This window comes from Grammomys surdaster, unplaced genomic scaffold (genome assembly GCF_004785775.1).
Source record: "Grammomys surdaster isolate TR1022 unplaced genomic scaffold, NIH_TR_1.0 203, whole genome shotgun sequence".
NCBI classification, from domain to species: domain Eukaryota; kingdom Metazoa; phylum Chordata; class Mammalia; order Rodentia; family Muridae; genus Grammomys; species Grammomys surdaster.
This window is the reverse complement of record NW_021604648.1, coordinates 1,972,734-1,998,911: the sequence shown is the minus strand read 5'-3', so window position 1 is coordinate 1,998,911 and position 26,178 is coordinate 1,972,734. Positions and strand designations below refer to the sequence as shown.

Here is a 26,178-nt window from a genome sequence, read left to right as displayed (position 1 = left end):
CAGCAGCAAAGCTTTGCTTTCCTTGCCTTGTATGGACAGTTCAGACTGGTTCCCTGAACTTTTCATCTTCCAGCCCTCGCAACAGCACAGAGCTGAGTTGGGCCTGGGGCTTTTGCTGCTGTTATGAGCACTGGCCGGGGGCTGACTATAGAGTGCAGGGACTTGAGGTCCACAGGTCTCAGAAGTCCCTAGAGGTCCTGAGAAGTACCTGGTGGTGTTGAGGAAGAGACCAGCAAGCTTAGAGGGGGAAGGGCTCTGGTGCCTTCTGGCCACACCTGTCCTTAGCAGGACTGCCTGTCCTTAGCAGGACTGCCAGTTCAATCTCCTGAGCTGGGGCGGCCTGAGCTCTCATGCCTACTGAGACTCACTGATAAGAAGTGAACTACTTTGGGGGTCTGCCATTTTGGCAGCCAGGGTAGGAATTGGGGTGAAGGATGCGGTTTCTGCCTGGACAGAAGCTGTGGAGAACAGGGTCCCTGCATTCTTCGGATGAGGCTATTCCTGTTTTACTTCCCCATGTTGGTTCACAATCACTAAGGCCCAGTGAGATCTTAGCTCTCCTGGACAGAACAGTCTTTCTCCATGCTCTGTCTACTCCTGAAGATTTCTGTTTGAACTTCTCTTCCTGCACCTTCAGTTGCCAACCTGGCCCCCTCGCTTACCCTCAGTGGTGAAAACTGACACACAGAGTCACCTGGCTGCAACTGACTCCCAGCAAAGTCTTCCTCCCGTGTCCTCACATCTCTCTGCCCAGGATGCTGAGTGGTTCTAATGCCTGTATCTTCCCTGCCTCACACCCACCTCAGTGTGCATCCACTGGCTTCCTTCTAGCTGTACCAGGGGCTGTCCTGACCAGATTCAGAAGAACCATGCTAAGAAAGAGCTTGTTCTTGTCTTTCAAAACCTGCTACGTGTAGCATGGTGGGCGTGGTATAGTGGTGTAGGTCCATCACCCGAATGAGCTCTCAGGGGTTGTAAGCATGACTGTAAGGAGTTCAAGGTCAGCCTGGGCTACATGAGACCTTGTCTCAAAACAAAAATATGCAAATAGTGAGTTGGGTGTGGCGATGCACACCTGTAATTCCAACACTTGGGAGACAGGCAGGAGGATAACTGTAAGTTTGAGGCCAAACTGGTCTACATAGCACATTCCAGGCTGGTTAGGGCTCCACAGTAAGACCTGATCACAAAATAGAATAGAACAAAACAAAGTAAAGTAACTATGTCTAGAGTGAGGACAGCAGCTGGAACCTTCCAGAACTTGTTGTCCTCTGTGCCCTTGGGTGTTCCTAAGTCACAGTGGAAAGAGAAGGGACGTGAGGAAGCTGGAGTCAGGTCTGGCTGGATCAAGCTTTCTGTATTCTAGAACACCTGACCAATCTTCTCCCCTGTGCCCATCCTCCTCTCATCAACCCCATGACTCAGGAACGTGGCATCCTGGGACCAGGAAGGATTTTTGAATAGGGTGTCCATTTCCTCAGCCTTTTCTCCATCTATAGGCCTTTGGTAACACTTTGGTGCCAGGTTCTGACCCAAGCCCAGGACAACATGGGACAGACCTCATCTTCACTTGACACTGATAAAGGAGAGCACTATGGTCTTGGGAGCTCATTCATTCATTCATTCACTCACTCAGCAAACACCCTTGAGTGCCTTCATTTTCAAGGTGCAGTCCTGACATCAGGGCACTAATAGTGAACAAGGTGGCTAAGAGATACCATTCCAAAGCTAGTGGAGAGTTCCCTTAGACGTGGGTGTGGGGTGGCATGGCCCCAGTTCTGAGGGCACAGCTGAAGGTATTAATGTTATCACTCAGTAATTAAGCAGCAGCAGCAGGCTTTCTCACTCGGACAAAGAAAATGACAGTCACCCATGATCCCACTCTTCAGAAGGAAGGTTTGCGAGTCTTGGTGTGAGTTCTCGGTTGTGTGTCTTCAGCCTGTTCCCATACGTTCAGCACGACTGGGATTAGACACTGTGAGTTGGAACTTATTTCCTGTTCAGTGGCTTCCCTAATTGCTGGTGGGAGGAGGTCAGAGAACGGTGTGCAGGAATCAGTTCTCAGACTATGCTGGAGCCCAGCTATCAACTCAGGTCACCAGGCTTGGTGGCAAGCAGCTGTGCCTGCCGAGCCATCTCTCTGGCCTCGCTGTGAGTTGAGTGCTCACCCGAAGGCATCCCCAGACCTGTCCCACTTTGGAGTGCATAACTCCTTTTGGGGATGACTTTCCTGGCTCCTCAGGCTAACCCAGCTCCTCGGGCTAACCGCTGTGCATCCTGGTACTTTGGAACAGTTATAAGAGTCACCTGTACTCCTTGGTTGAGTGTCGGTCCTGAAGGACTGTGCTTCCTGCTTGTAGGAGAGGGATTGTGATCCTTTTCCACAGTTCATCTGTGATTTGTGCCAAGGTATTCTTAAAGACATGGGCTATGAGAAGGAGGCCTCTCGACTGCTCTGCTGGTGGTGGTGGTGGTGGTTGAACTAGGACATCTGGTTTTGAGAATAAAACAGTATGCAAAAGGATTCCTCCATTCTGTAACTCGGCTGACAGTGCTGAAGAAGCTGGTCCCAAGAAACCTTTCAGACCCAGCAGTTTGTGTGTATGTCTGTCTGCGATGTGTCTGCCTCTGTGTCTGTCTGTCTGTGTGTCAGTGTGAAGGGCATTGGCAAAGGTGGTGCTCACCCCTTCCTCAGCCCCCATGCCTCCACTGGTCTCTTTATTCCAGCCTCTCGTCCCACTGGGTAACAGTTTCACACCTGCCTTATCCCAAATCTGAGGCATAGACCAGTTTCTGCTTGTCTGGAGCCCAATGTTGTCTCAGCCTGCACTCCCTCCTTTGTGCTCCTTGGATTTCCAGTGACTTGGGGCTTCCCCAGAGGCTAGGCCTTCATTTCCCCCTGATTAGAATAGTTTTGTACCATGATATTTTTGATTTTGTGCTAATTCCACTGAGTTGTTGCTCAGCCCAGACCTCGGGTCTGGGGCTTAGAGAAGTGTTAGGTACATGAGTGAGGTATTTAATAGGATTTAATAGGCTTCCAGAGGCTCCAACCCCAGGGCTCGTGTCTGACCATGGCCGCTGAGACCCTAGATTCTTCCCCTATCTCCTTCCTCACAGGTCTCAGCCTGCTGGGAAATCTGTTTTGGTTGGAAGGAGGCAAAGCGGAGGAGTTTGCGTGTCTGGCTCTTTCCTCCCTCTCATTTCTCCTCCCTCCCTCCCAGTGTCGCTCAAGATGTTTCCTCTGCCAGCCTGGCTCCACTCCAGCCTGAGTCCACCTCAGGCAACAGCAGCCGTCCTCTTTCTTAGAGCTTCTGCGGGCTGTGGCTTTCCGTAGTGGACTTTGGTGTCTTTGTCCCTTTAGAGAGACCCAAGGAGCAAGTCCCTCAGGGTGGGGCCAGCCACCTGCTTGCTCGCTCCTCAGCACAAAACCCACACCTTCTGAGGAGGCTACCAGCCATTCAGGGCTGCTCTGGGTGGACTCTGGGTGCATCCTTTCTCTCTGGGGCCTCTGTTTTCTGGAAATGCCTTGTCCTCATTTGGTAATAGATCGGATATGCCTCACCCAGCACCTCTACTCCAGGCCTGAGGGCAGTGGGAAGCCTACCTTCAACCTCAGCAGTGCCCCAAGTAGGAGCTGAGTACAGATTCCTAGCCCAGGTGTGCCCTCCCCAACTCCCTGGAGACCCTCACTGGTCCAGATGTCTGGTAGACGTTCACATGGATTAAAGCAGACACTCACCCCAGCCTGACAGAGCCAAGGCTCAGCCCTGACTCCACAGCACCTTGCACTGTGTCAGGGGAGTGCAGCTGCTTAGTAAATATGGCGGAGAAGTAGCCAGAGAAGCTAAGCTGGTGAGGGCAAACAGGGGCCTCACGGGGCTCTTGCCAGAGGAGGCAGAGCTGGCATGGGTTTTGAAGGATAAGGAAGAGTTGGCCAGGTAGGCCAGACGGGAAGGGCCTCCCATGCAATCAGTACAGTCTGAACAGCCTATGCAAGCTCTTCGGGATGTCCCAGTGCCTACAGTATTCCTTCTTCAGTGGCAGGAGGGGGGCTGGAGAGAGGGATCTAGGTGTACAGGATAGCTCTGGTGATGGGCACCCTGAACTGGCAGAATGACCAGCACTGGCCTCCTCAGCTGGGTTCTGGCTTCTGTGCTGTCAGCCTGGGCCTGAGAGGCAGTAGGCTGTGTAGAGGGAAGAGCAGGTTCTGAGGTTCTGAAGGACCAGGCGGCTTGGCATTGTTCTCTAGGTGAGCAGGATGTGGAATGCAGCCATGACTGAAGCAGGGTTTCACCCACATGTGAGATGGAGCCATTGGGTCTCCACCAACTTCTGGCTGTGACTGGGTATTTTACCTACTTTGGTGAATTGCAGTTACCTCTATCTGGCCAGAGAGTCTATCTGGCCAGAGAGTTAGGAAATGAAGCAAGACAGCCTGGGTAGAGGTTTTCTTTTTCTTCCCTCCTCCCTCCTGTATTCTGCTCCCTCAGACTTCATGTCTGTGCTGGCCTGAATACAATGTGGAGGGTACTGGATTCTCAGTGTCTCTGGACTGCAGCATTGGCATCTCTGTTCTTAAAAATGCAGCCGCTAGGGCTGGGGGGTGGTTCAGAGGGTAAAGTACTGACTGTGAAAGCCTGAGGACCTGAGTTTGAATCCCTGGGTCCCGCATAACAAGTTGCATATGGTGGCATGCGGCTGAGATCCCAGCATTCTGGAGGCAGAGGCAAGCAGATTCCTGGAGCTTGTTAGCCAGCCTGTCTCCCTCCCCCCTCCCCCCCCCACACTATGGTGCTAAAAAAGAAATTCCCAACATCCCTTCTCAACATTGATAAGATAAGGGACCAGCTCGGCTTTAACATCCTTCCATGTGGTTCTCCCACTCCTCAAATGCTAGAGCTGATGCCCTCAGGAATTTTGCCTTTGAACATTCCATAGGGAGCTGCCCAGGATCTGTAGTGGGAAGGGTCCCCAGGGCTCTAAGCCTGCTGATTCTGTCTTGACCCCTGCACAAGGATGTCTAGTCCTCCTTTTTATTCGCATGGGGCTCATAGGTTCTGAAGCTAGCCTGCATGCTGGTTCATGCTTAGCTGGGTAATGAAAGGAAGTAACCCTTCGCATCTGGGTCTCCCTGTCCTCACCTGCACAAGGGTCAAACCAACTCTCTTCCCTGCTGTGGGACTAGTACAGTCTTCAGTACTGAGCTAGCACAAGCCAATGTGAGGTGACCGCCTTCCACTGAGTGCCAGCACCCTTCTGAGACACTCTTGCCACTGCATAGACATTGTCTTTGGGTTAGTGAGGGCCGTGCTTCACAGTGGGGAGACAGCCAGAGAGGGAGGGGCAGTGCAGGGGTGCTCTGAAGGGAAGGACAGGCATAGCTAGGGCCTGATCACAGGATCTGAGTAGTCACCAGTGGCTTCCTGAGGATTCTGAATGAGCAACAATACAGGATGTGGTGGCGGGAGTCGGGTGCTGGTGCTAGGTGCTGGGAGCTGGGTGCTGGGTGCTGCACACACTGCTGAAGATCCTGTCTGCTTTTTTTTTTTTTTTTTTTTTGAGACAGGGTTTCTCTGTATAGCCCTGGCTGTCCTGGAAATCACTCTGTAGACCAGGCTGGCCTCGAACTCAGAAATCCACCTGCCTCTGTCTCCCAAGTGCTGGGATTAAAGGCGTGCGCCACCACCGCCAGGGTGCTCTTTTTTTTTTTTTTTTTTAACAGTAATTTACAGTCATTGATGACAAATCTTGAGAGAGGCTGAAGTGAGACAAGGGAGAAAGAGAGAAGGGGAGATGAGCTGTGGAGACTGAGGTGTGGTCGGAGGCTCACTGCTCTGGTCTGGGTCCTTTCCTTCCCAAATGCCCTAGACCACATTGCTTCAGAAGGGGAGTGGATTCTACCCAGACTTCCAGGAGAAGCTAGGGGCATGGCTAGGTTAGCTTGTGCTCAGAATGAGAATACGCAGTGGCCAGTGTGGTGTGTGATGCACAGGACCTGTTTTATGTACAGTCACAGTTTTTCTCTGAGCCTTGGCGTTGCCTCATCTGAAGTGGACACTGAGTAGTGTAAAGACTTCTCTGAAGGTTCCGGAGATCAGCAGGACTGTGTCTCTGCTGCAGACCCCAGGGGAGAATGCTATCCCTTGTCTTCACTGGCTTCTAGATGCTGTCTACATCAGCATGGCTCCTGGCCCTATGCTCCATGTTCAATGTCAGCAGCAGAGTATCTTCCAGTGACTCGAAACCTGTCATTTCTCTCTGACCTAGTGATTGCTGTAGGGCCACCCACATAATTCGGGAGGCTTTCCCCATGCAAGAATTTAACGAGTCAGGTCGCATGTGCAGAGTCCCTCCGTCATACCTCAGGATTAGGATACGGTACTTTGTTCAGCCTGCTATACATATCTTGCAAGGTAGTTGTACCTGTGATATGCCAATCACTTCCAGATACTTCCCTTTTCTCTTCTCTCTGAGTTTCTGTCTCTCCATCTGTAAGGTCTCAGTGATCCTGGTTGCCTGGGACTCAGGAAACACAGACTTAATCCTTGGCCCCAAGGACACCCCCTCTCCTCCCTCCCTGGAGCAGCCTCCTCTCAGTTCCTGGCCAGAAGCACTTCCCATCATTCCTGAGCTACTGATGGGAAAGGCTGAGCTAACTGCACCCTGGGGAGGGTGAGGGGCAGGGGAAGGAGGTGGGAGAGGCTGGCTTGATGGGTGAGCAGATTTACAGCAGGGAGGTCGAGGTTATCAGAACGCAGAGGCCGGGAGTGAGGGCTCATCCTTGGCTCTTGCAGAGACGTGCAGCTCTGCTCTCCTGGCCACCCGCCTAGGATGGATCCCTTCTGATAGGCCCCAGGGCCTGGCTGAGTGTACTTATATGCATGGAGTGTGGTGAAGGGGAGAGGAGGGCCAGGGAACAGTGGGGAGTTGCAGTTGCGTAAAGAAGAACACACAACCCCCTGCCTCCTGTAACAGACTGAATCTCAGCTGGGTTCCAACTCACCTCCCTCTGCCTAGAAACCGCTCTTGGCTTGCTCTGGCTGGCTGGCCTTCTTGTCTGCTGTCAGCGAGCCTCATTTCGCTCATTCATCTACGTTTATGCATGAGTGTGCGTGTGCATGTTAACACCATTATGGGGCTCGAGAGAATGAAACGAGAGTGACTTTGAATGGGTTGTGGCTGTGTCTTCTGTCATATCAGGGGTGTTGATTGCACAGGCATACCGCCTTAATGTCCTCTTCCAACACTGCCGTGCAATCTGTCCCAGGTTAGGTGCAGCTTGTCCTTTGCAACTTTTACGCAGCTCCGTCCATCTCCATGTTATTCTGGAATTACTGCCTTCTTCTTGGCAACCCTACTCTAGTACCTTTGTGGGGCTAGTGGCTGGACTGGACTTTCCCCATCACATAAGGAGAGTGTCTATCAGACCCCTGTGCTTCTAAGTGCTGCCGTAGTTGAAGCAGAGCAGAGAAAGTTTGGCAAAGGTACTGGGGAGTTGGGACCCTGGGGTCTGGTGGAAATGTGACCTTGGAACCACAGAGCAGCTGCCCGTCCTTTAGCAGTAAGTGGTTCTCCGTGGGCTGAACCAGAGCATACAAGTGCAAGCTAGGGGATGTGCTGGACACACAGGGAGGTCCCAGTCAGTACCGGCTGACAGTGGGTTTTCCTGGATGCTATCTTTTGTTGTTGTTTGTTTGCTTGCTTGGTTTTTGAGCCAGGGTTTCTCTATGTAGGCCTGGCTGTCCTGAAACTCACTCTGTAGACCAGGCCAGCCTCGAACTCAGAGCTCTGCCTGCCTCTGCCTCCCAAGTGCTGGTGTTAAAGGTGTGAGCCACTACCACCCATCGCCTGGCTGCTGTTCTCATGTAAGATTATTTACATTGGTTTTCCCTCTTGACTGGCAGCCCTGAGGCTACTGTCACCCAAAACTTTGTTGTTCTCTTGTGCACAGAGCCCCCATGCATTATTGCACTCGGCCTACTTGCCCAGTGCATGAAGACATTGGTTCAGTTATTCCAGTGACCCAGATGAGAACAGGTGAGGTGAGGTGCTCCAAGAGACAGAGTGGCCAGGCCAGAGATTTCAGCCTTTCCCCTAGTTTCCTCTACATTTGTTGACATCCTAATGGTGTGTCCTGAGGCTGGGGTGGTAGAGCTCGTTCTGGGAGTGCTGCTTTGGACAAACTAGTAGTTAAGGGGGTCAGTGTGTCTCCTCCTGGCTGGCTTCTCACCACCCCTCTGGGGACAAAAGATAGAGAGCTGAGGAGTTGATTAAAGGTTTACAGAGGATGTGGAGATGCTTATTACCAAGTCTGAAGCTAAGAGGGACTTGGACCTGCCCAAGACTACATGGCAAGTCTGTTTGCTGTGGTGCTGTTAGTTTACGGTCACCTATAGAGCCCAAGCTAAAGCCTCATGTCACATTCCGGGAATGTGATGGCCCTATTAGACATCCTGCCTGTGCCCTTTGTTCCTTCATAATGGTGTTGCCTGTGTTCGTCATGAGACAGGAGGATCTTGAGTTCAAGTCCAGCCTAGGCTACCTAAGGAGACTGTGGTCAATAAACAAACAAGGATACAAAGAAATAAGATTAAGGTGTAGCTCCAAGATGCTGTCATGGATGGAGGTACACTGGTGTGTCAGACACGCCAGATCCTATTACAGATGGTTGGGAGCCACCATGTGGTTGCTGAGAATTGAACTCAGGACCTCTGGAAGAGGTCAGTGTTCTTAACCACTGAGTCATCTCTCCAGCCCTGAGGGTTTTGTTTTCTAAATTCTAATAAAATGACTCAAAGTTTCCAAAGACCTGGGTGTGGTAACTCAAGCCTGTAGCCCTGGCACTCAAAAGGCAGAGACAGGAGGATCTTGAGTTTAAGTCCAGCCTGGGCTACATAAGTAGACCATGTTAATAAGTAAATAAATAGATAATAATGATAAGGTGGGGATGTGACTCAGTTGTTAGACTGCTAGCTGAGCGTGCACAAAGCTCTGAGTTTGTCCCCAGCATCACAGAAACTGGACGTGGCGAACCACACCTGTAAGCACTTGACAGGCAGAGGCAAACAGATGAGAAGTTCAAGGTTATCCTGTTCTATATAATGAGTTTGAGGCCAGCCTGGGCTATATGAGACCCTAGTCAAAAAATCAAAAACTTTGGAAAGAAGATCACCTGTGGCTTAAGATGCCTGGGAAGCATTATGTTTTGCATTTCTGTGTTATTCTTCTAGAGACCCCCTCACACCCTGGGCTGTACCATCCTGTGTCCATGAAGAAGTGTGTAGTTTGGAACAGAAATGGGATGAATTGTGTCTTTTACAAGTATTCGATTATTCAGAAGCACTGAATTAGGTTTTAGTTTTGGGCTAGAGCTGTATCTCCAGCACTTTCCAGCTTTCACATTCGTGTGTGTGTGTGTGTGTGTGTGTGTGTGTGTGTGAGAGAGAGAGAGAGAGAGACAGAGAGACAGAGACAGAGACACAGAAACAGATAAACAGACACAGAGAGACACAGAGAGGCAAAAAGACAGAAAGAGACAGAGAGACAGACACAGAAACACACAGACACACACACTGGGGCAGAGGGGACAGGGAGATTGAGTTGCATAAGGAAGTTAGTGGATAACTTGGGGGTGTCAGGTTTTTCTTTTATCAATGTGGGTTCAAGCCTTGACAACAAGAGCCCTTGCCCTCTGAGCCTAGGCCCTCCTTTTGACTTTGTGTAAACTGCTTACATTGTTCATTTACTTATTCTGTTACTTGGGGTGAACTGTTCAACCCATGTGTTAGTTTCCAGTTGGAGACAGTAAGACTGTCAAGTGGTGTTTGCAGGAAGGGCATAATAACAGGTGCAGGCTTCTCTGGTGCACGTTAGGTGAGCTAATGTGGTATTTAGAACAGTGCCGGCCTGTGGGAACCGGTGGAGGCATCTGCTTTGTAATAATTTCTGAGTAAGAAGAGACCCAGATCATCACCAATTCCGGCCACCTTGCTGAACATGCGTTCAGCTGGCATCCAGTCCTGCTGTCTTTGGGCCGTGAGCTTGAGGACTGATTTCAGACCTTGCTCTTCAGATCCCTGAGTCTACCCGTAGCCTGGGGTCCTTGGCCTTTGCTTCTACCTCTTGCTCTTGGGATATATGAGGCGGAGTTCGTAAGAGGTGTTGCAGTCACTCTGTGCACTGATGTTGGTTAATAGCAACCCTTGGAACTGGTGGAGCTAGGGAAGAGAACATGAAGGCTGCTTGGATCAGAGGCAGGGGCATCACTCACTGTGCACTCTTCCCAATGCTTCACGTAGCCAGGAGTGGGTGCCAGCATCGTTTGGAGATGGGGAGGTGGTATTACTGGCCATGGAAGCATTTTCACTGGGACCTGACATACAGTGGCACCAAGACCAGAACTGAGTGCACAGTCTGATTGGCACTCCTTTTTTCAGGGATACCTTCCACCATTTCCCCAGAAGTTGATGGTCCTGATTGACACTTGATAGCCTCCACCCAGACACTTGGCTGACTGTCTTAAGTACAACATGACAGTTTCAGTTCAGTTGAGGAGTGGGTCAGAAGTTGACATGGGAACCTGGCAAGATTCCTTCCAATTCTTCCTTAGAAGGGAGTCTACCTCTGTGTCTTAGTCTGAACTGGCTGTTCTGGAACTGCTGTGGGGGCTGTATGTGGACACTATGTCCTCTCAGAGCTGCTAATCTGATGGAGGAGGCGGAGGCACACCCTGTCTGCTTGGAGAGGAATCCTGGTGTGATGGGAGAATTCAGCTCCTGTTCCTTAGAACTTGCTATCACCCACAAGTGCCATATTGCCCAAGGATGTAAGCATGACCTTTGTCCTTTAGGAGCATCCAGTCTGATAGAGGAATCATGGCCACTCCCCTCAGGGAGACGCTGGTTTGGGCCTGACCTTCTCCCTCAGGAAGGACTCCTATATGATAGAGCAGGCACATTTTGCCCTTGTATCCAAGGAGCCCCATGTCTTAGATGAGTTCTGACTTTGGCATCTCCACCTTGCCTGACTCCTAGAGAGTCCAGCTTCCACGGACAGCAGGTAAAGAATGAGCTGGGCAGATGGGTACAGAATCGAAGAAAGGGGACTGTGGAGGGATTCCTGTAGCAAGTGAGAGTGGGATGGAAGGCTTCCTGGCAGAGATGCCTTTATGGTAGAGTCAGGTGCTGCCTATGACTTCACTTACAGAGGATTAAAATGCAGAGGCTCCCTGCACCGAGAAAGGGAAACTTGAGGGTCATTCAAGAAATGCATCTCTGTAGCCTGTGCTACTGAGCTGGAGGAAGGCCCAGAGAGACCCTCACCCCTGGCTGGCTGTGAGCAGGTCAAGTGTTGCCAGCCTGGAGACATCCGCTTCTGTAGCCCAAGAAGCCCAGAGGAGGAGAGGAAACAGGACGCATATCAGGAACGCCTTTTCCTCTTCTTTGTAACTGACCCTCATTTGGGGCTGGGGAGAGCCATCTGCAGGACTGGCCTGGCTGCTGCTGCCTTTAGCCCCCAGCTCTGGATCTCACTGAGGAGCCCTGCCTCTGGCTCACTCTTTCCTGGGCTTGTACTGTGGCACCGCTGAGGCTTGTGGCTGCAAAATGGGGTAAGACTTCTCTTCTGCCTGGCCAGGAAGCAGCTGTTTTCCTCTGTGGATTTGCATCAACTATTCCCCGATCCCTGAGAGGTGCACAGAGCGTGTCCTCTGTGCCACTTCTGGGCTGTGCTGGACAGGGCAGAGAGCACAGGGGAAGAGCATCATGGGAGGCGTTGTTTGAGACTTGTCCGAGCACTAGTGGAAGTGACCCAAGGATCGTGGGCATGTGTGGGAGGGTCTGGTTGGAGAGGAAGACTTGGGATTAGCTGTGTCTGTGGCAGCTGAGGTGCCCCAGCTGATAGAATTCCTCAGGGTGCTGATTGCTGTGGGTTCTAGGAAGGGCAGAGGTCAGTTCAGCTGCACAGCTCCTCATAGCCGGGCATGAGGCAGCACTGACCACAGTGCCTCCAGGGACTCTGTGAGGGAACAGCTGAGGTTGAGGCTTCCTGAAGGAGGGTTGAGACTTTTTCACGGGGAATCTGGTGTTGGGGAGTGGGGATGGGTGGTGGACCATGAAGGACAAGGAGAGGGACATTCAGAAGGGGACAGGACATCAAGAGGACTGTCTTGTTTTTGGCTCTGTCATTGTTGCCGTTACTCCTTTGCAGGGCGAGGGCCACTGTGGGAGTGTATATGCGCTTACATGTTGTGTGGATGGCTAATGGTCATCAGGAAAGATACTATGGGTGAGTGTGTAATGCATGTGTCTATGCACAGAACATTTAGTATTTGTTTCCGTGCTGTGGGGTACGTGTGTGTGTGTGTGTGTGTGTGTGTGAGTGTGTGTTATGCTTAAGTGTCTGGGGGCTCCTGTGGTGTGAGGCATGTGTGTGGTAGCAGTCTGTAGTGTGTGCCTGGTGTGGTTAATGTGTTATGTGGTGTGCTTGTGTGGCTGTATTGGAGTGTCTGCTATTTGCATGATTTCTGTACACACACACACACACACACACACACACACACACACACACTGCCCAACACCCAATGTTGCCTTGAGGAGGATCACTGACCTATTGGAAGAAAAAGGAAGTAGGGGGAGATTTCAGTTTGTGTGTGTGTGTGTGTGTGTGTGTGTATGTGTGTGTGTAGTGTCTGTAGGCAGCTGTTTAGGCTCATCTGTAGTATGTATGTATGTATGTATGTATGTATGTATGTATACACACATATACAGTGTTTGGAGGCAGATGTTTAGGTACATAGTGTGTGTGTGTGTGTGTGTGTGTGTGTTGGAGTTTGTGCATATGACCACATTCTTACCCTTGAGTGCTGTTGGGTTTTGCTACCTTCCTGCACTGGCATGGGGGGGAGGGCGGCGTCTCCTTCACTTAGGGTAACACCCAACGTTGCACCTGGGCTTGTTCCCTGATTGGTCTTGTTTCAGTGGTCTGTTGGCACAAGAGTCTCTCTAACAGTCTTCTGTCCTGATGAGATGGTTACTTTCTCATCTGAGGGTGTCGGTGTGACCAGGGAAAGATGCCAGCCATAGGAAGTGTACTGCCTGCAATGCCCACTCCCTTTATGGACTCTATAATAAGTGCTGAGACTCTGTTATTCCCAGATGTGGGGTGGATGGTCCTCTGCACTCTGACACAGAGGAAGGAGCCTCAGACAGTGTGGAAAACACTGGAATCCGGTGAGGTCTACCTGCCTGAATTTCCAGACCCTTTTCTTTTGTTCTGCCTCTACCTAACCTTCAGGAAAGCTGGGTAGGCTCTGGGCTGTCTGTGGGCTCCACTGTGTTCAGATGCCAGCCAGCTTAGTAACATTTGCTTTAGTCTTTGGTTTTTCATTCTCCAGTGACATAGATTCCCAGAAGATGGGCTAAGACTCTGTCCCTTGGACAAAGGAGAGCTGGAGGCTTGTCTGCCTGGATAATTTCAGGGAAATCTTACAGAATCCCAGGAACCCATGGCCCCCAGCCCCCAGGCCTACTGGACATTATTCTGTGCCCAGGGAGTGTGTCAGGCCCAGGGGCATTCTTGTGAAGTGTTAGGAAGGCCCATGACAGGAGCCAGGGTGGCAGAAGCCCAGGGTGCTCGTTCTAGGCTGGCTGAGACACAGTGGCAAGTCTGAGCCAGTCTTCTGGCTTCAGTGCAAGCAGCCTCTTCCCCCAGGCTTTGGTTTCTCCGCCAGGGCAGCACTGTGACCTCTCAGCTCCCACCTCCCAACAGTGGGGAGGTCTATGAGGCGAGGTGACATTTCCTGTCTCCCCTCCTGGGCTGACCTGAGAAGCAGGTGGGCTGAGCACATGAGGCATTCCACTGCTACTTCCTCCCAGAGACAGGCAGACAAGCCCAGCACAAACAACTCCACCCAGGGAGAATATGGTAAGGTCCTCAGAGTCTCTGCTGCTGCTGCCACCTGCTCCTCACGCCTCCCTGCTCCCTGATGGCTGTTCTCACACCCAGAAAAGTGGGTCAGAATGTAGGGCGGCTGCAACTGAGAAGTAATGCCCCCTTGCTCGGTCCCTACCCCACCCATCTGAGCCAGCACTGACACAGGGGCAGGGGCTGGGAGGAGGAATGAGGGGAAAAGAGATAAGGGTGGGGGTGGGGAGGAGGGCAGGGGCAAATGGATGTGCTGGGGGAAAGAGAGGGGAAAGGGGTGGGGTGGGGTGGACTGGGGCGGGGTCGGGAGCAGGGGAAAGCTTTGAGTTCAAGGATGTGTCTGTCCAGAATCAGCTCTAATCCGTAATCCTCCGTCTCTCTCCTACTGTCTCACTGCCTGTGGCCTGTGCCTCTCCACTGCCTTCTGGATGCACTGCAAGTGTCTTGGGCCAGCACTCAAGGCCCCTCACAGCTATCTACCTGCTGTCTTAAGATTCAGTTATGCATAGAGATGGTCCATGAGTCTCCAGGAAGGATGGACTGTCCTCTAGCTCAGCCTGCCCTTCTGGGGTCTTCCAAGGCACTAGGGACACAATCTAGCTGCTCTGAATTTTTCAAAAACCTAGGGACCTCAGCCACCTTCACCTCTGTGTCTGGAAACTGACCCCTGGCTTCTCCCCCACCACACACACACTGCCATCTCCCTCCTGAAGCCTTTTCCCTGAGACACCCATGTAACCTGAGACAGCAATGTAACCTTCCAGTACTGGGAGTAGTTAAAATCATGGTCTCAGGACTTCTGATGCCATATGTCTATCATCCTAGAACTTGGGAGGCAGAGGCAGGAGAATCAGAAGTTTGAGATCCTTCTCACTACATAAGATCTGCCCCGAAATGTCTAAACATCATTATCTAGATTTCCAGTTTCTACTTGTTAAAAAATTGTATTTTATGTGCATGCATACTTGGCCTGGATATTTGTCTGTGAACCATGTGAATGGTTGATACCCAAGGAGACCAGAAGAGGCATCACACCCCTGGAACTGGAGTTACAGATCACTGTGAGCTACTATGTGGGTGCTGGGAATTGCTCCCAGGTCCCTAGAAGAGCATCCAGCCATTTTAACTGTGGAGCCACCTCTCCATCCCCCACCTCTGCCATTTCCTATTGTGTGGCTTGTGGGATATCGGTGTGTCTCTGTTTTAGATTCTTCCTGAGTAAATAGGAATACAGTGCTATTCCTCACAGAGCTAGCTGTTGGTGGAGCCTGGGGGTTGATGTTTGTGATGTATCATCTGGATTCTGTTGTAGAGTAGGTTCTATACATTCTAATATCAGCTGACGAATGATTGACTATCTAAAGGGTTTCCCACATTCACTGGGTCAATAGAATTTTTTTTTCCAATACTCACAAAGGAATAAGTTGTTCCTTTGGTTTTCCTGGCTCCTACAGGGGACCCATGTTCACTACTCGTCTCTCAGGAGGGGTTTTGGATACAGAGTAAGATCTGCTCTGTGTCAGTAACTCCCCACAAATGGATCTGTACATTTCTAATACTGTCTTGTGGAGGCTTTGGATATGTTTCTGGGGTCTCTTAGTCTGGAGTCTCTCTTGAAGTTAGAGTAACGTAACCTGTGTGGCTTAGTCAGCACAGGCTGGGCATGCAGGAAAGCAGAGTGGATGATGGCCATTGTTCTTAGTAAGTCTCTCATGGGCAGGGACCAATACTAGATGTGTGAGTGGCTTGCCACTTGGCATGGGCAGGACGAGTGAGCGGGGGTGGGGTGGGTGGGCGGGTAATAGATGAGATATTCTTAGGTAGAGCTGGTCAGAGGCATGTTTGGGATATCAGCTGTTATTGAGACTCACCCTGGTGGCTGTGACCTGCCCCATGAAGCATTTTCTAAGTCCAGTGCCTTTTGGGCCCAGCAGCCAGGCAGAGTACAGTTAGAACCTTTCCCCAGTGCTGAGTGTCATACCACCTGCTTCCCTACACTTGCCTCATCCATCCTATGATGTACCTATTCTCTAGTGCCGCGTGGAGGTACCACCTGCATCCCTATGCTTGCCTTCTCATCCTATGATGTCCGTCTAACAGCTTTCATTTTATTGATTCACTGAGCATGGCTCTGCCCTAGGCAGCACACTGTGACCCAGGGCCCCCTTGGCAATAGTGCCCATAGGAGCCCCACTCTTATTTCTGTTACAAAAGTCAAGTCAGCAGACTGTTCTATTGCAGTGGGTGGGGACATATTGATGTAGAGCTGGCAAGTCAGGGAAGGCTTTCTGGAGACAGCAGCCGCAATGGCAACATTGTAGCCTGGGAGGGCTCCGAGGAATCAATGAAGTGGACCAGGATTGTCCCCCACAAAGACTGTGACATGCCAGCATTCAGAGGTTAGCGTTTGGGCTGGGGAGACGGCTCAGTCAGTGACGTGCTTGCTTTGCAAGCGTGGAGACCTGAGCTGATTCACAGGGCACGTATGAACTCCAGAGGTGGTGGTGTGGATCTGTCATCTCCATTCCCTGGGGGATTGTTGAGGGAGAGGAGAAGGAGGAGATTCCTGGGGCTTCCTGGCTAGCCAGCCTAGCTTGCTTGATGAGTTACAGGTACTGTAACAGGGAGAGACCCAAAAGGTCCCTTCCCAAAAGGTGGAGTGGTGCCTGAGGATGCACACCCAGCCTTCTCTGGTCTCTACGCACACTCACACAGTGTAGGTGAACCTTCCCATGTGTGCCTGCACATGCATGACATGTAAACACACACACATCCCAGGGCTGCTCACAAAGGAACCCTGACTAGCCTGGACTTCTCTTACCGTTTGTTTCCAGATGGTTCTTTCTATTAGGCCTGAGGCAGAACTCATCTATGCTCAGCATATCATTCAGGAAAACATGAGGGAGAAAGAAGTGGGGTTTTCTTGTACCTCCATTATTGTTTATTTGGGCATCTTTTCTTTCAAGCTCTCTTCTTTCTGTTTTTTTTTAAATTTATTTTTTATTTATTTTATTTTTTTGGTTTTTTTGAGACAGGGTTTCTCTGTGTAGTCCTGGCTGTCCTGGAACTCATTCTGTAGACCAGGCTGGCCTCAAACTCAGAAATCCGCCTGCCTCTGCCTCCCAAGTGCTGGGACTAAAGGCATGCGCAACCACTGCCAGATCTTCTTTCTGTTTTTAAAATCAAATTTGTTAACTGTAATATTCACATCCTGTGTACAAATCTGTGGTTTTTAGTGTATCCATAGGGTTGTATCACTGTCACTACTGTGTAAGTCCAGAATGTTGTTATTACTTCCTGAAGAAACTCTGAGCCCATGGGACCAGTCTGCCTTCCTCTCTGAGCCTTAGCTCTGGGCTCCTTATACCCAGCACCCAGCACCCAGCACCTAGCACCCAGCACCCAGGAGTCTACTTTCTACCTCTATAAATTGGTTTAGCCTGGACATTTCAGGTAGGTGGAGTCACACGGTCTATTCATCAACAGAGTGTGATGCTTTCAGGCTGCTGAAATGTTCCATTATGTTGTAGCATAGATCAGTATTTCTTCCCATTTTGTGGCTGAATAATACCCATTGTATCTGCTGCATTGTTCTCAACAACATGAGCGTTTCTCTTTCTCTAGGCTCTTGTCGCTGAAGTTATACCGTCCTTCTTTATGAGAGCCGTATTTGTGGATATGAGATTAGCGTTGATTGATTGACCAACTGATTGACTGGAGTGTGTGGGTGTATGTATGCACACACATGTACTCCTGAAGGCCAGAATTGGGTATTGGATTCTCTGTAGTTGAAGTTATAGATGATTGTGAGCACCAGACTGGGTGTTGGACCAAAGTCAGGTCCTATGCAAGATCAACAGGTGTTCCTAACCACTGAGCCACCTACCTCTTTGGCTCTGTTTCCTTTTCTTGATAGTAACTCTTTTAGCACAGATATTTATTTTATTTTTCCTTCCATTAGGAGCTTGTACTTTTGGTGTCAGATTTAAGAAATTATTGCCAGCCTTTAATCCCAGCACTCAGGAGGCAGAGGCATGCAGATCTTTGAATTTGAGGGAAACCTGTTCTACAGAGTGAGTTCCAGGACAGCTGGGACTACATAGAGAAACCTGTCTCAATAAACAAAAAACAAAAACAACAAAACAACAAAAACAAATTATTGCCTAACTCAAGGTCATGAAGATTTACACACTGAATAGTTTCTTTAACAGTTAAATGGCAGTAGCTTTTATGCTTGGGTCCTCGGTCTACTTTGGGTCTTTTTTGTGTATTGTATGATGTAGGACTCTAACCTCATTCCTTTACATGTAGACATCTAGTCCCTCTGATATTTGTTGAAAAGAATATTTTAGCAGGTGTGGTGGCTCACACCTACAATGCAAGCCCTTGAGAGGCTGGGGTATGAGGACCTGGAATTTGAGACGAGCTTGAGACACATAGAAAGGAAGGGAGGGAGGGAAGGAGGGAGGAGGGGAGAGAGGAAGGGAGAGAGAGAGGAAGAAAGGAAGGAAGGGAGGGAGGGAGGGAGGGAGGGAGGGAGGGAGAGAGGAAGAAAGGAAGGAAGGAAGGGAGGGACGGAGGGAGGGAGGAAGGGAGAGAGAGAGGACGAAAGGAAGGGAGGGAGGGAGGGAGGGAGAGAGGAAGGGAGAGAGAGAGGAAGAAAGGAAGGGAGGGAGGGAGGGAGGAAAAAGGAAGGAAAGGAAGGAGGGAAGAAAGGAGAGAGGGAAGAAAAAAGAAAAGAAGGAAGGTTGTTATTTTTCTTCACTACTTTGTCTTAGCTCTTGTCAAAAAAGTCATAAATATAATGCCATTATTTGAATATAAATAAATGTAAATTGCCACAAATATGTGAGTTTGTTTCTGTACTGTTAATGATTTTCTATTGATCTATATGTCTACATGTCAGTACCATACAACCATAATCTCTCTATCTTTAAGTTTATTGGGTTTTTTTTGTTTTTGTTTTTTCAAGACAGGGTTTCACTGTGTAGCCCTGGCTGTCCTGGAACTCACTCTGTAGACCAGGCTAGCCTTGAACTCTCAAACTCAGAAATCCGCCTGTCTTTGCCTCCCAAGTGCTGGGATTAAAGGCGTGCCACAACCGCCCGGCTAAGTTTATTGTTTTTAATTGTGTGTTTGCCTGTGTATGTGTGTGCAGGTGCTTGAAGAGGTCATACATGTCAGATAGTCCTGGAGCTGGAGTTACAGGCAGCTGTGAGCTGCATGGTGTAGGTGCTGGGTTTTGAACTCAGGACCTCTGGAAAAGCAGTATGTGCTCTTAACCACTGAGCCATCTCTCCAGCCCTCTTAATCACTGTATCTTTTCAGTAAGTTTTGAAATTGGGCAGTCTGAACCTTCCAGTTCCGTCCTGTTCTTTTTAAGGTTGTTTTGGCAAGTCTGTTCCCTCGAATCCCCGCTGTGAGTCTTAGGATCTGTTTAACACAGGCATTCCCCGTGTTAGGTTCCAGCTGGTCTGCTGCAATAACACATGCCTCAGGATTCTGAATTTTAAAATTGGTATCTGACAAGACCTAAGGCTCTCTGTCTGTGCATAAAATTTAGATCATTTCTGAGTTTAACTGCAGAAGCAAGACAGTGCGGTAGGCAAAGCAATCCTTCCCCAGGATGTCCAGGCCCTTACCCTTGGAGCCTGTAAATCATGGTTATAGGTGGGCTTCAAGCTTCTAACCTGCCAACCTTGAAGTAGAGAGATCACTCAGGATTATGCAGATGGGCCCAGTGTCACCTCAGTGGTCTTTATAAGGAGAGTGAGAGCAGGTCTGAATGATGCAGTCAGTATAGTGAGAAGGCCACCTTCTCTTGCTGGCTTTGAAAGTGAAGGCAGGAGGCTGTGAGGCAGGGAAGGAACCTTCCAGGATCCAGGAAAGGTAGGAAACAGATTTGCCCCTAGAACCTCCAGGAGGAGCCAAGGACTCCTGAGGCCTTGATTTTAGCCCAAGGGGACACACTTTGAACTTTTGGAGCATAGAACTGTAAGATTTGTGTTGTTTGAAGCCATTGACTTTGTGGAACTTCGTAATAGCAGCCACAGAAAAATGAGTATGAAGGGCTTGGGGACTCATGTACAGCTTCTTCTGTGCTGGAAGTGGCATGTGGCATGTGGCATTTATAATCCCATCTCATTAGTCAGAACAAGCCCAGGGTGGTGCTTAACTCTATGGGACTGGGGATGCTTGGTATTCCCACATATCCAGCCTCAGGGAGTCAACACTAATGCCCAGAGACTTATCTATTACACCTTTGTTGCCTGCAGCACTTTTTCTGTGATCTAGTCCATTTCATTTCATTAAAAGCCAAAAAATAAAGCTGGGTATAGTGGCACATGCCTTTAATTGCAGTGCTGGAGTTTGAGGCCAGCCTGGTCAACATAGTTGTGAGGCCAGCCTGATCTACATAGTGAGTTTCAGGATAGCTAGAGCTACATAATGAGACCCTGTCTTGAAGAAAACAAACCAACAACTCTCAAAATAATCACTCATAAGATCATATGCCTCAATCCCAGCAGAGGCTGGAGAACCATTGTGAGTTGAAGGTTTGCCTGGTCTCCATTGTGAGTTCCAGACCAGGCAGGGCTATATAGTAAGACCTTACCTCAAAAAATCAAAATAAAAACCAAAAACAAACAAACAAGCAAACAAACAAAAACCACCCCCAACCCCCAAACCAAACAAAAACCTCTATGCATGTGTGTAGTGTATGTGTTTGTGCACACGTGTGTGTGTGTGTGTGTGTGTGTGTTTGAATGTGGAGGTCAGAGGTCAACTGTGGGTATCTTTTCATTCTTCACCTTATTTTTTTGAAACAGGGTAACTCACACAACATAGAGCTTTCTTTGAACTTAGAGCTTCCTATATAGACCAGACTGTGTGGCCAGAGAATCCCCCAGGATTCCTCTCCGGTGCTGGAGTTACAGGTGGACACTGCCATATCCATCTTTTATGTTGGCACTGAGGATCCAAACTGGAGTCGTCATGCTTGTGAAGCAGGAAATTCATCCACCGAGCCATCTCCCCGTCCCCTGATATCATAAGTAGACTTCCTAAATAACTAGTGAGTTGCAACCTCTGGCTTGGACAGTAAGGATCTCCAAATCCTCTTTTGCTTCTGCCTCATGGACCACAGGTTACGTCCTGGACATAGGTGATTGGACCAGGGGGTGGGATACCTAATCGAAGCTGACCAATCAAATTCCTCTCCTGGGAATTTGGAATTAGGCCATTCAGTCAGTTAGCAGCGGGAAGCTGAGCGAGAGGCAGGGTAGAAACAGGGTTGGAGTGTGAGTCACATGCGAGCCCAAAGGATGGAGGAGCAGAAAAATCCCTGAGTAAGCGGAGCGGGTTGGTCCACAGAGACAATGGACCAGCCGCACAGACAGCCTCGCAGCCAGGAGGACCCGCAGCCTCAGAAGGAGTGGTGGAGACGGGGAGCTGCGTCTTGAGGCTCCGATGGCGTCCCCATTTCCCGCTCCGGCCCCAGCTCATCCTGCCTGCTCATCCTTCCCGTGAGATTTTGGCCTCCTTATTACGGTCCCTCTCCCCTTCTTTGTCTTTAGCTATCCTGAACCTTAACCAAAAGGGGCGCCGCTGGTCTTTCTCTTTTGGGGGACTCAGCTGTGACTGAAGCTCAGGTTGTGGGGCACGGGAAAGACTGGGGGTGAACCAGATGCAGCTGTTCACATCTGCAAGGCTGGCTGGGATCGTGGGCTTAGGTTAAATTGGTACCTGCCACAAGAAGAGGTCTGTGCTGTGTTGCAAAGGTGGAGTCTTAGAAACTGAAATACCCCAGGAGTCTCTTTTTCGACTGTGTTAGGGGCAAAAAGTGGGTGGAATTTTGAGTGGTGGTGCTTGGTTAATGGGACGGTCTGGCTGAGCCTCGTGGACTATGGAGACAGACTTGGGTGACCTCTTCGAGCCTCTATGTCTGCGTCTTTGAAATGGGATTGTCCAGGATCAGCATTGTCCTGGGAAATGTACTTACAGGAATGAGTGGGGAATAACAAGCACTCGAGAGCGAGGCAGCTGCTGTTGTTGTTTGAGGAAGCCACAAGAGTCCTGGCTTCCTGAAGGAGGTGGCCCCGGGTGCTGACTAAGGTGGCAGCAGGACATTCCCCACTGATGGCTGTACTTCCTGAACTCTGCTCCTCGCCCCAGCCACCTTTCCTTTCTTCCTCTTCCCCTCCCCTCTTGTCTGTTCTTCCTGCCTTTTCAGGTTTTAGGAAACAGTGGGTTGGATTAAGGCACCAGCCCCAGAGGGAGCAGTCTGGGTCCTGACCTATCCCCTTGTTTGCCTTGTTCCTGGGCGTTTTTAATGCGTCACAAGGAGCCCCTAGTTAGAGCTTCCCTCTGTGAAGTGGGAGTTAGAATATATCCATTTCACTATGAGAAATGATTAGCTGCTCATTAAAGCTTCCCCTCCCCCCTTCTTTCCCTCTCTCCCTGCTTGGTGAATATTGTTCCTCCTGGCCCTAGGTGTGCCTCATCCTTTCCAGCAGCCTGGAGTGGCTTTCCCTCCCCCTTAGAGCCTGGGCTACTAAGGCCTAGAGGTGAGCAAGGCTGGGAATCCACAGGGTTTTCACTTCTGTGGCCTCCTGGAGAAGCATGGCGCTCCTAGCTCTTAGCTGCGAGCTCCTAGCTTGGAGTTGCTGCTTCAGACTAGGTGGTCTGCATTCCCCCCTTACTTTAACAGTTATCACACCCCAGCCAATTGTGGCGTCTTCAGACTCCCAACACTGATGAATATTAATGAGGAGAAGAGGAGGCAGGGCCCCCAGGGGAGATCTGAGGGAGTGCTGGGCCAAGTTCTCCTTTGCAGGCAATGTTCAGACCCATCAATATTCCCTGGGTCCCAGGAGGAGGGTGAGGCAGGCCCAAGGCTGTGGAGATCCCCGAGTCACAGGCCTAGATGCCTACAGATGAGCTACTGGGAAGGATTGGGGCTGCCCTGCTGACCTGATGTAGCCGTCTCCTTCCAGGTCTGTCCCATCTTTTTGTTTCCTGGTTCTCTTTCCTCCATCTCTTGTTGATCTTTTATTTTTCTACCTGTCTCTCCCTCTCCTCTCTTCCCACCCACTCTCTTCCTTTCAAACCATTTCCTCATCCCTGGTCTCTCTTTCACATTTCTTCTGCCTCCCCCTAGTAATGGCTGGATGGGCTGGATGACGGTGAGGGGTGTCTCAGGCTCCCAGATACAGCTCTGGAAGGGCAAAACGGTTGTTGTGGAGGGCAAGTGGCACTCTTCACGATCCAGGGACTCCACTGCCATCACACCTCACTCCTGTGCTCTACTGTGTGAGCACAGGTGTCTCCCCAGCTTTCTCGTACAATGTGCTTATCTGTTCAATGAACATTTATTGAACTCTCACCACCCGTTATCATTTAAAACCTATTTGTCACACAACGGTGAGGTGTGTACCCTTGTGTGTGTTTGAGAGAGTCCGTGCTGTGGAGGGGGCATGGCGGCAGAGCAGACAGAGGAGGCATGAAGGAGAGTTTGTGGCAGGTGGGGGGAGGCTGGGAAGAAAGGAAGAATGAATCATGAGAAGGACTTGGGGACTTGGGGTAGCAGGGGGTTGAAGTCAGTGGCTATTTGGGAAGAACATCCAGGGTAGGAGAGAGTATGGTAAGGAAACTTCGAGAGCAAAGGCCTTGTGCAGGAGTCACCTGGTGAAATAAGGAACAACAAGGGACAGAGGGGCTGAAGAGCAGTGAGGCAGAGACTAAGGAAGAGAGTGGCTGGAGGTGACATAGGAAGAGGTGAAGGCTGATCACTGGAATCTTCTGGCACTTGGGGATTTTCCTGTGTGTGAGCCAGTGGACTTGTGAGACTCCCACAGCCTACTCTGAAGGACTGAAGGAGACCTGCGGGCAGCTGGCAGTCACCCTGGGTGCTTGTAGGACAGTCAAGGCAGGAGATTGGCTGAGTTGAATTCATTAACCCTGGCTTCACCTCTTTTTCTCTCCATAGAGTATTCAAGAAGGCAAGCCCCAATGGAAAGGTGAGTCTGTGCTGTGTGCGGACTCCTCACTGTCCCATGCTCTGGGCTCCTCTGTGGACTAGGAAAGAAAACAGCTTCCCCAGGCACTGCTACTGTCTGGGACTGACTGACACAGCTCTGTCCTCAGGAGACCTCAAACCTAATGGGAAGGGGGAGGGGGAGCTGGAAACTTTCTGTGTGGGCTTCAGGGAGCTGGAGCTGGGGAGAGATGGTTTGGACATTGGTGTGAGTGTGAGAAACAGGGACAAGCTGGCCACAGGGATGACATTGAGTCCCCTGGTGTCGAGATGTCATAGTGTCACCTTGTGCCTTTTCTTCAGGGGCTCTTAGAGCCTGGGTTTCTTTTTTTTTCCGTTCGGAGGCCCCATTTCACAGTCTGTATTCTGTTTTACTCTCTGTTCAGCAAATAGGAAGTACTGAAGTCACTATGCCAGGGCTGGGCCCGGCCTACTGGGGACCGGGAGTGTACGGAGATAAGGGAGGCACAGTGCTCACAGTGCAGACATGGGTCATCCCCATACCAGATGCCAACTGTGAGCTCTTGGGATGCCCAGGGACTGTAAGACCTTGCCTGGGTGTGTGTGTGTCAGCCATGGCTTCCTGTCAGCCATGGCTTTCTCTGCAGATGACACAGTTCCAGGCGAATCGAGGTGAAAATAGGGTGGAGCATAAAATTCAAGGAAGTGTGGGGCATCCCAGGCTGGTGAGTGTCCAAGTGTGTGAAAGGAGCAGAGTTGAGGAAGACACAGGGCCCATGGCAGGAGTCCTGTGTCTGGGCTTAGCAGCTTCCACACTCTGGGTTGCCATGTGGACTTCCATGTCTCCATTTGGTGTCCATAGCAGACATCACTAATCATCTTTGAACCTTTCCTGCTGAGCTGAGATCCGTCTTATCTTGGATTCCTTGGCAATCCAGGACCCCAGGCATCTCAGACCAGTCAATTAGATTTGGTATTTAGAATGAAATCCATTTGTCATCCTTACCCCCCAGGCACAGAGGAATGGCTAAAAGGTTTTCCGAAAGGCACAGCTGTTAGATTTGCATTTCGGTGTGGCTAAGCTAAGGGCTGTGTGAACAGTCCCAGCTGGAGGCTGCCCAATGTCCAAAGGGCTGAGTGGTCACCCTTGAGAAATAGGACGGAATGCAGGAGTCAGGGCTGAGGGAAGGCCGAGGGCTGGGAAGCTTCTAGGATGGTGCTCTCAGCTCAGTTAAGCCAGTAGAGCTCAGTCTGGCTCCGGGCTCTTGCTTTCTGGCCAGTCACTGGGTAGGGAGCTAGTTCCCCGAGATTCCTCAGTGCCCCAGAGGCAACATCCTCACGTAAGTGGCTCCCTGCCTGGTGCAGGGAGACAGAGCTGAAGAGCCCAGAGACAGCATCAGCACTTTCACGGAGCACCTGGCTTGTCTGTCTGCCCCCCAATCCTCCCCAGGATACCCCACTTTCCTATTTCGTTCTGCTTTGCCCCTGCAGCTTTACCCCAACTCCTCAATGGTGTTTGGCTCGAAGAACTCCCTAGGCCTCAATGTGTTTGTTTCTAAAATGGGAAGAATAACAACTCTTTCCTAGGGCTTTGGGAGGCAGAGGTGTTTAAAACTTTTCAAAGGTCTGTTATTGCTAATATTAGGTTTGGGGCAAGGGGCCATATCTTGCTGTGGTTCCAGTAAGGGTTAGGAATGTGTGTAGGTGCCAGCGTTAGCTTCAGGGTAGAGTCCTGTGTTCTGCTGTCCCACAGCCACTAACACTCTTGTGCTCTCTCCCTAGCTCACTGTCTACCTGGGGAAGCGGGACTTTGTGGACCACGTTGACCTTGTGGACCCCGTGGGTGAGTGCTGGTCGGTGGGCTACGGGAGAGCCCCGTCTCCAGAGGCTTTGGTGCACAGAATGGGTAGGCATGGCTTCCTGCTTCAGGAAGCAGGCTTCTGGACAGCTCCTCCCTATTCCAGACAGAGGCCTCTGAGTGCTCCAAGACAAGAGGGAGATGAACCGCAGCAGCCACGTCTTACATAAGGCGTGCTGTGCAGCAGTGATTACTCCTGCTTTCCAGAATGAGGCACAGAGAGGCTTAGCGACTTGTTCCAGGTCACAGAGCTAGACTGTGAAAATTCTAGCCCCTGGCTCTGCTGTCTCCTAGGGAAGTCTTTCTTAGGACTTCTGAAATAGGGGTTGTTCTCACCTACACAGGACTCTGCTGGAGACGCTGTGTCACAGCTGAGATTGGCTCCCAAGGGCTTGGCTGA

At 50.5% G+C, this 26,178-nt stretch overlaps 1 protein-coding gene across 4 annotated transcripts in view; it reads left to right on the top strand.

The window, feature by feature from the left end:
* The window catches only part of Arrb1 (arrestin beta 1), a 71,506-nt gene that overhangs the window by 22,652 nt on the left and 22,676 nt on the right, over positions 1 to 26,178 (top strand). For all 4 annotated transcript variants that reach the window (XR_003711859.1, XM_028770703.1, XM_028770702.1 and 1 more), the window contains exons 2-3: positions 23,912 to 23,942; positions 25,703 to 25,763. Coding sequence is in view for 3 of the 4 variants with exons in the window: in XM_028770703.1 (XP_028626536.1) it covers positions 23,912 to 23,942; positions 25,703 to 25,763 (92 nt within the window). In the remaining variant the exon portion in view is untranslated. The remainder of the gene's footprint in view (positions 1 to 23,911; positions 23,943 to 25,702; positions 25,764 to 26,178) is intronic.